This window comes from Cryptococcus neoformans, chromosome 3 (assembly GCF_000149385.1).
Source record: "Cryptococcus neoformans var. neoformans B-3501A chromosome 3, whole genome shotgun sequence".
Taxonomy (NCBI): Eukaryota; Fungi; Basidiomycota; class Tremellomycetes; order Tremellales; family Cryptococcaceae; genus Cryptococcus; species Cryptococcus deneoformans.
The window spans coordinates 189,146-198,095 of record NC_009179.1 but is presented as its reverse complement, the minus strand read 5'-3'; the positions used below and the strand labels follow the sequence as shown (position 1 = coordinate 198,095).

The window sequence follows — 8,950 nt, the reverse complement described above, 5'->3', positions numbered from 1 at the left end:
TCGCGCTGCAAGGAACGATGCGGAAGTATATAGCAGTCAGGTGCCTGAGCCATGCAGGATGCCAGGATCCAGAAGGTTTTCAGGTGTTACAGCGTAAAGGTCAGGTTCAACAAGGCTTATTCTTTCGGAGAGCTAGTCCGATCACCCCTAGTAGCTAACCGCCTATCGCCCTACTAATAATAGGCCACATCCACGACTTTGCCGCGATGCCGGCTTTAAACACAGCATACGTAGAACGAGAGCATCCTCAAGCCTGCCAAGAGCAAGTCCTCCATCATGCTGCTTGTTGCTGCTATCTGCTCACAATAATCCGGTAAGGAGTGAGCAGCGAGAGAGGAGAGAACGCGGTGCTGGCTCGCCCACAGTCAGGCAACAAAGAGCATCTTTTCTTCTTCATCCATTATCTTTACTCCACATTTGATATAAGCATGCTGGTGGACATTTATCCTCTTAATTATATATGTGAAGCAACCATCAAATAGATAAGATCAAGTTCTCGATCACCATGTATCCATTACAACGGAGATAACGACGCGCTATTTGCCGGCTGTCAATTGTACGCCGCTCGGAAAGCCGAAATGGTCCGACACATATCCCCATCTCCAACCGCCTCATCCAACAATTTCGACCATTCGTCGAAATAAAGCAAATACTCGTAAAACGCACCACTATCCGATCATTGGTATCAAAGTTCCGAGGAGCTTGTCTCCACTTCTCCCATGCCCTCATTCACGACTTCCAGCTCTCCTCAAATACCCGCGCACTCCACAAAACTTCACCGTCACTCTGTCCAGGACGAAGCGTCAGAATTCGCCGTAGCAACATCTAGTTCGACATATGCCATCGCTGAAGAAGAGTTTGAAAGTGAATCTGAAGAGAGGACGTTGAGAGGGAGGTTGAGGGACATCATGTCAGATAATCAGATGGTGATCAACACGTTTATTGCGGGTACGTTTATGCTGGGGATACAAGAAAAACCGGAGATAAAGCTCATAAACAACTTAGGCGGGCTTGCTGGAGCTGCTAGCAGAACGGTTGTTAGTCCTCTGGAAAGACTGAAGATTATTCTGTGCGCCTGATCTTATTGCCTTGCGTATGTATTTTCGCTGACTTCTTACTAGCCAAGTACAGGCATCTGGTAGCAAATCTGGTGTTGGGCAAGCGTACGCTGGAGTTTGGGAGTCCTTGGGACGGATGTGGAAGGACGAGGGCTGGAGAGGGTTCATGAGGGGTAACGGCATCAACGTTGTCCGAGTGAGTTTTGTTTCTGCGTTCCAACTGTCACGTCATTCCCTAGACAGTAAACTGATCGAGTGACCGATGTCAGATATTACCATACTCGGCTTTACAATTCACAGTGAGCTAGCCCTGGCATGAATTGGCATGGGATGATGGCTCACCCAGCATTTAAGTCGTATGGAGCATTCAAGGGTGTCTTATCGACATGGTCTGGCCAAGAGGCGCTCTCAACACCGTTGCGCTTGACAGCAGGTGCAGGTGCAGGTGTCGTTGCTGTTGGTGCGTTGCGCTGTCATACTAGACTTGACTCGACTTGTCAAAACCTGGGGTATAGACTAGACACTGACCGTTGCCTGTAGTTGCCACATATCCTCTAGATCTCGTTCGAGCTCGGTTATCCATCGCAACGGCGAACATGGCAGTTCGTCAGCCTGGAGCAGCGTTCACAAATGAAGACGCAAGATTAGGTATAGTCGGTATGACCAAGAAAGTGTATAAGGCCGAGGGGGGGTTAAGAGGCCTGTAGTAAGTCCTCACTCGCCATTGGTATCTTTGAGAGTAATAATAACTGTTGCGCACGAACAGTCGAGGTTGTTGGGCCACAGCTTTAGGAGTGGCGCCTTACGTGTCGCTGAACTGTGAGTCTTGAAATAATTTTACAGCACATGGTTACAAACTAATACTTTCCCAGTTTTCTTCTATGAATCCGGTAAGCTCACTACTACCCGCCTTTCCTCCTTTTTTTTCCCACACTAACTATTCTTCCCAGTCAAAACCCACGTCCTTCCTGATCCGCCTTCCCCCCCATTATCAGAAACGGACCTCGCTCTCCGTAAACTCTTCTGCGGCGCCGTCTCTGGCGCCTCTTCCCTCATCTTCACCCACCCCTTTGACGTGTTGAGAAGAAAGCTGCAGGTGGCCGGCTTGTCTACCCTCACTCCGCATTATGATGGAGCAATCGATGCTATGAGGCAGATAATAAGGAATGAAGGTTTTTGGAAGGGGATGTAGTAAGTCCATTAGACATCTTTATGATTGTCAAGGAGGATAGTTGATGTGCGCTTGTCTAGTCGTGGATTGACACCTAATTTGATCAAAGTGACACCATCGATCGCAGTTTCGTTTTACGTCTTTGAGCTTGTTCGGGATTCTTTAGAAGCTTTATAACTTTGGGAAAAACAAAAAGGTGGTACTTTTTTACTTTCGATCTAGCATATTTTCATCGTTTATTTTGCATATGCATACTGCATGAATTTCCATTGTTTCATCTAGTTTATATTCCTTCCTTGGACAAGATCTTAGGCATGAGCTAACCTTCGTACTCGGGCACCGGATCGTGCACGCTCGGCCCACGGATATCCGCGACGGAAGCAAAAAGGTAACGATTGACCGCGATAAAAGAAAAATTATAATACGTAGAGTACTACGTTCTCCTTCAACAAAAGATCGTCATTCCCTGTATAAGTAGCCATTCAGTCTAATATAGAACATAGAACATAGCCCACCAATGACTATTCGAATCCTTACCCTCTGTGGATTCACCCAAAACTCCCACATCTACTCCAAACAAGTACGTGTTTTACCTATTCCTTGGGATTGCTTTTGTCGTTGCTTGATTACTAATTGGAAGCTTTAGATTGGCGCTGTGCGCAAAGCTGTCAAGAATGCCGAATTCGGTTCGTACCGGTCCATCTCACAAATGTCGTTGGCCTTGACTGCAGGATATTGAAGCTCTTCCCTTGCAGTCTTCGTCGATCCCCCCATCGTCGTACAGAAAGCTGATCTCCCATGGATCACCCCGGCCAATCTTGATCAATTTGGCTCCAGTGCCAGCATGGATGCCGAGACCCAGACAGCTGAGACGACGCCTAGAGCATGGTGGCTGAACTCTGACGAATGGAAGACTTTCAGACGTGAGTTTGAGTAACATTGTTGTACTCCAGTGCAAGGGCTTATTGTGTTTTGTAGGGTTTGATGAAACTGTTGCTTATCTTCACGATTATATCGTGAAGAATGGGCCTTTCGATGTGAGCGCACGCCTTAATATATGGATCAATAGATCATGCTGATATTGTTATAGGGTGTCATGGGTTTCTCGCAGGGCGCAGGTATGGCGGCTCTTTTGGCCGCCATGGTGGGTTTTCCTGCTCCTCGAAGACGTGCGTCTACTGACGTGGTTGTTCGTAGGTGGAGAAGCCTGGTATTCATCCCAATTTTCCGGCTGAGCCTCCTATTCCTAAGTTCAAGTGTGAGCTCTACTCCCGATCGCTCTTCTTAGGGTTTAAATGGAAGCACCTGATCCAAATCCGCTGACTATCAAATCATGGATAAGTTGCTATCTTCGTTGGCGGTTTCCTTCCGGGATATCGGCCCAAGATCGAATCCCACGACTTCACCAACTACTTCCCCTTACCGTCTAGTCTCGTTACCCTCCATATCTCCGGCAGAAACGATACCCTCATCACACCCGAAAGAAGTGAGATATTAATGAAGCACTGTGAAAATGCGAGATTTGAACTTCACGATGGTGGTCACTACACACCTTCCAAAGCGTCATGGAGGCATTTCTTGAAGTTAGTCTCTATCGTGTGACCCGACCATGCCCACAATTACTGATAAACAACAGCGCCTACATTAATTCTTTCGCTCCAGGTGGTAGCAACGGCGACCTGCCATCCGTCGACTCTTACGGTCCGAACGGGCCTAATGCTCCACCTACAGGCAAGGGTGGCAAGTCTGGAACCAACACCCCCAAATCCAAGAGCGGAGCAAATACGCCAAAGGTTGACCCCGAGACTGAAGAACCTCAGACCGAGTCCAAGTCGGTCGCGGCACTATCATCATGATTTAATTTGAGGACCTCGAGTTACTACTCGGCTGTCCATATTTTGTATGCATGTACATCACCAACACTTCTTTCTCATACGGCTGATGGCCCAGAATGATCATTAGTGTGTCTCCCAATCTTTTGATTGCCCTTAAAAACTGTGCTAGCGAAAGAACGAAGCGGACGATCAGCCAGCAATGTGGATCATATCAGATATGTGGCAAGTGATTAATTCCTTAATCCCAACTTCTTGTAATCAACGAAGGGAGGCAGAAGCATGCGTATCGCTGCGCCCCAAGTAAGATTTATTGTCATCTGCTTGATCTCAGCAGCGGCATAGTCAGTGATCAAGTTTGGCTCCAGGAGGCAGACGCTACCCATCAACCTTGTAATTTCGGTCATTCAACCCCCCACAGCTCCTTTCATCTTCACCAGTTCGTGCTTTCTGGTCTGGCCAAGGTTCACAAGCTATTTTGTTTCTGTCCGTCAACAAAATGACTAATCACGCTCGTAAGCAACGAATGCATCACGGACACGCATGGACGTGTTCACACACACGCCCAAGCTGATTCATTAGCATTATCAATAGTAGGATCAATTGTCGGGGTGCGTCGGTACCGGAAAAATTGCTAGATGGGGAAGATTGTACCTTTGGGAAGTTGAAATTGTAAATAGAGCGAGGGCAAGGGTCAAAACTTCATCTCGTCACTTATGGGAAGTTGAAAGGGCTTCTACCAACACTATTCTGTACTTAGTGAGCTGTATTTACATCCTCCTACAATGTAACCCAAGCCTGATAAGGGGGACTAAACACGTTTCTTTGTAGCGTAAATCCCAAAATTTTCAGCTCTTCCATTTATTCTCATCTACTTCAAAGTCTTACTCGCAACGATGCCGGTGATTCGATCTCCGCAGCTGGGTTGCCGTCGGTGGCACCACCAATGCTTTTTGATTCCTTAGACGTAAGAGTCTGGCCGGACATTAATAACTACTGCGGCCTTGCTTAGAATATCCCGAGTCCGAGGATTCAGGATCATAGTCAATTTCTCGAAGCAACTTGAAGTGTATGGTATGATGGTAAAGGCAAAATCGGTTTTGTACCTATTTGATAAGCCGCAAGAAGAATAAGGGATCAAAAATCAAACAAAAGGGAACTTCCATCTTATCTAGTTTCATCTTCCGCCTGTGTTGCTTTCTTTGACGTCTCATTACGAGACGCTCTTCTTCCATCAGTGCCTGCAGGCTGATAAGGCACTATTATTGTACAGCTTTGTCCCTCGCCATTTCTTGTACTTTCTGGGGTAAATCGCCCATGTGATCATCTCTCAGCACTTGCTTTGATTCAAGCTTGATCTATTCGGTTTCGAAACAGGCCATGGACCGTGCCCTTGATCGGACCTTGCTAATAAGTCCTTTCCCTACTTTACCTTCTTTTGATCAGAGCTCTTGCCCTTGGCCTGCCGTCCGGATCTTGCATAAGCAACTTACATGCCGGTCCTGTCCTTTTTTCATCTTCGCGGCATTATTATTGTTTCAACCCCAGCTTTCCGAGCTAATTTTCTATCCACACAGCTCTAAATAAGTGTGCGTCCATCGAGCCGCAGCTCCCCACGTCGACAACTGTCCATCGCGGAGGAATCCTTTGCCCATGGCATACGTTGTGCCGACCACTTCCAAACTTTCTTATCATTATGCCAAGTTTACGACCGGTCTATTCCGATGATACTGCAATTGCCGCAATGATGGAAAAAGAGGCTGCTTTTTTGTCATCGACACCCCTGGAAAGATATATAAGTGAAGAATCTTGGAAGTGCAAAATTCTTTAGCTCATAATCGCTTCTTATCCATAGCTCATTCGCTGCAAACCAGCTGGTTTGCCTTTCACGCTCACACAATCTAAAACCATGCTTCGCGTTCTCTGCTTCTGCGGTTTTACAGGGAACAAGTATATCTTTGCCCAGGAAGTGAGCCTTGTATTTCTCCTTCTTACCACACGGCCAATAGCCAACTCCGTTACAAACAGCTTTCACGTCTTCGAGCCTTATGTGCCGACAGTGTCGAATTTGGTGTGTATTTCCTGCCTTTCCAAGAAAACATTTTATTTCTTGTTCTTTCCTTTTTTGCCCTCGTCCAATTACTAACCTGATTATTAATACCTTTGGTAGTAATCCTCGAACCGCCCATGATCGTTCATCCCGTCGATTTCCCTCTTGAGTTCCAAGCTGCAAGGGAGTCAACAGGATGGACGATTGAGAGAACTGTAGAGACGACACCCAGGGCGTGGTTTGACGGTGGTGCAGATTGGCACGGTGATAGAGGTAGGCATCGGTTAACAGGAAGCCGATCTCTAAGATCATATGTTAATGCAGAGCAGGTTTCACCGACAGCGTGGCGTACGTTCACAAGTTCCTCACTGAAAATGAACCTTTTGATGTGGGTATCGACTCTAGATGTTGGTTGTTCAGGGCTCTCCGTTGCTGATGGAAGCTGAAAGGGCTTCTTGGCATTCTCTTCGGGAGCAACATTGGCTTTTGTAGTTGTGGCCCTTCTAGTAAATCTATTATTCTTCTATCAGAAGGATATTAATAAGATTTACCATGCCAACAGATGAAGGGCGCTCAACATTCAGACCGCTACTTCCCTTTCCACCCAAGACTCCAAAAACCCAGGTGTACGCTCATTTTTTCCGCCTTATGTTGAGAAGCCACGTTAATGTCATCCGTACAGTCTTCATCAACACATCTGGCTTCTTCATAGGCGGCCACTCGACGCCTCATCCTTCTTACGCCCCTCTCTTCCCGCTGCCAGCTTCGTTCCCGACCCTGCACGTTATCGGCAAGAATGATACTATTGTCCCGCATGTTGAGACCGAGTTTATGACGAAGATGTGCTTGAATAAGAGGGTCGAGTGGCACATGGGCGGTGAGTTGCAAAATGCGCAAGATCTCAGAGGCTGCACACTAATTGGCGGCCCTTGTAGACCATTTTGTGCCCATGAAAGCCTCCTGGAGAGGTTTCTTCAAGTGGGTTCCCGTTAGCGCCTGTAAAACATGTGACATGGCTAATATTTTTCTAGGGATTACATCGAATCGTTCCTCCCTGGTGGCGCCGACGGGGAGGGCATACCTCATCCTAACGAATTCTCGCCTTCTGTCATCTCCCAGCTCCGATCAGTGAGGATCCAGTCTCAACTCGATAGTGGCTTTATGCTTCCCTCCGTCGCCCACGTCTCGGCAGAAAAGGGGCTCAACCAAAATTCCCGAGTCAGGTTAGTGATCGCCCCCTTGCAGGTCAAGACCGTGGGTGTCCCCGTGTATGTTCTGAATCAGGGAGTTGTGTAGAGCGCGGTTGTGGCGTTTGCCAGTCCTCATGGCCGTTTTGTAAAAGTGCCCTGTTCTCTTTCTTGGGTTCCAAGTGTATCGCATTTAACGATTAGATGACAACCATGAATGACCTCTGGAGCGCTCCACAATGTTCACAAGCCATAGGAGACAGCGTTGTCGCTTTTGACCATCATAGAAATTGCTCGCTGGTGCATTCGCCAGTTCCCAACACCATGTGCGAGTCTAGTACTGTGAGGGTCTACCCTGCTGTCTGAGAATTGAGCGTGATTTGATTTGTACAGTGTATCAAAATACTTGCCGGATGCTACTGATAAAATAAAATAATTTTATCTTTCACACATTGGTAATCAGAGATGAGAACGAGCGCGACTGGCGAGAGAAGACAAAGGTTTATAGTGATGCAGAGGAAGAGGGACAAGTAGATCTCTTATGTGCGGGCGTTGGAGATGATATTGCGAGCACGGCATGGACTGCGTGAGCGGGGAGTAGTAATGTTTGAACAGAAAAACGGTTTGTTTTTCGTGGTTTTCGTATGTTTTTCAGTCGGTGTCCTGATCGCAGTAGGTGCGTACAAGCCAACTTCAGACTGCTATCCATTTCTTCTCCCTTTTATTATGTTTGCTCGATCTGCGTGACCAAGCTTCGTACGACATATGGCCCAAGAAAAAGTGTGTGCGCTTAGCTGTGACTATCGGCACTTTCGCTGTAGTAGCAATAATGGCGTGATGGGGACAGGATGATTGTTCAGCAGCTGCATGCATTCTTATCAATAACTCTCAGATGATGGAAATAATGCATCTTCCTGCGTTTTTTTTCAGCATGGGGACAACGAGCGAGAAGAGTAAAGAACTGGATGTTGCTACCTACGTATATTCCGAAACTGACTCGAAATAGAAGAAGGAATAAGACGGTTTGCGATTGGTGGTTGTTTGTCGAATAGAGTTGCTGCACGCCACGTGAAAGTCAGGATTGGCCGTGGTATCATATCATCGCTCTCCCTGTTCGCGCCGGGTCCCGATAACGCTACGCTTACGCTTTCCCGGCCCTCATTCCGTCAGCCGTCAACAACATTGATTCACCCTCTTCATTCCTTCCTTCCATCCTCAACGGTATAGTGAACCGCCTCTCCCTATCCGCAACTCGCCGCCGCCGCCTTTGCCACTCGGCTGCCATCACGGCCGATCTAATCACCTCCCCCATCACGTCACGCCGCACTGCCACGCCCCATCACATCTCATCTCCGTCGTCTTCCATCTTCCACATTCTTTCTCCGTCCTTCCTGTTCCCATAAACCGTCTTCGGCCTTGCACTCGCCACCACTCCGGGGGAGTAACCGTATCTTTATCGTCGATTTTTGGGTGCCGCTCAATACACAGGGCACATTGCCAGGACAGACCAGACTACAGAGCACAAAGGACCCTTTGTCTCCATAACTGCTAGGTCTCTGGAGAGTCCCAAGACTTGCGTGCTGGATTCCACTATAACAAACAGCCAGCAACTCGTATATCTGCTGTTCTCTGCTTCTTTCAGAGCTAGATAG

The 8,950-nt window shown here is 47.6% G+C and overlaps 3 protein-coding genes across 3 annotated transcripts; all 3 read left to right on the top strand.

Moving 5' to 3' along the window:
* Positions 1-719: 719 nt before the first annotated feature.
* Positions 720-2,406, top strand: CNBC0670 (hypothetical protein; the record flags this gene model as incomplete). The annotated part of the gene is made up of 10 exons (XM_771481.1): positions 720-948; positions 1,006-1,069; positions 1,122-1,254; positions 1,328-1,357; positions 1,413-1,518; positions 1,599-1,764; positions 1,825-1,877; positions 1,931-1,948; positions 2,009-2,249; positions 2,310-2,406. 10 exons carry the CDS (start codon positions 720-722, stop codon positions 2,404-2,406), a joined length of 1,137 nt encoding a protein of 378 aa, XP_776574.1.
* Positions 2,407-2,746: 340 nt separating this feature from the next.
* CNBC0660 (hypothetical protein) lies at positions 2,747-4,085 on the top strand (the record flags this gene model as incomplete). The annotated part of the gene is made up of 8 exons (XM_771480.1): positions 2,747-2,809; positions 2,876-2,915; positions 2,985-3,152; positions 3,208-3,266; positions 3,320-3,373; positions 3,427-3,487; positions 3,572-3,812; positions 3,866-4,085. 8 exons carry the CDS (start codon positions 2,747-2,749, stop codon positions 4,083-4,085), a joined length of 906 nt encoding a protein of 301 aa, XP_776573.1.
* A 1,885-nt stretch (positions 4,086-5,970) lies between these two features.
* Positions 5,971-7,407, top strand: CNBC0650 (hypothetical protein; the record flags this gene model as incomplete). Its single annotated transcript, XM_771479.1, has 9 exons — positions 5,971-6,030; positions 6,090-6,132; positions 6,232-6,384; positions 6,441-6,499; positions 6,561-6,617; positions 6,674-6,737; positions 6,794-6,988; positions 7,047-7,089; positions 7,143-7,407. The coding sequence occupies 9 exons, from the start codon at positions 5,971-5,973 to the stop codon at positions 7,405-7,407; spliced, it is 939 nt and encodes a 312-aa protein (XP_776572.1).
* Positions 7,408-8,950: the final 1,543 nt, after the last annotated feature.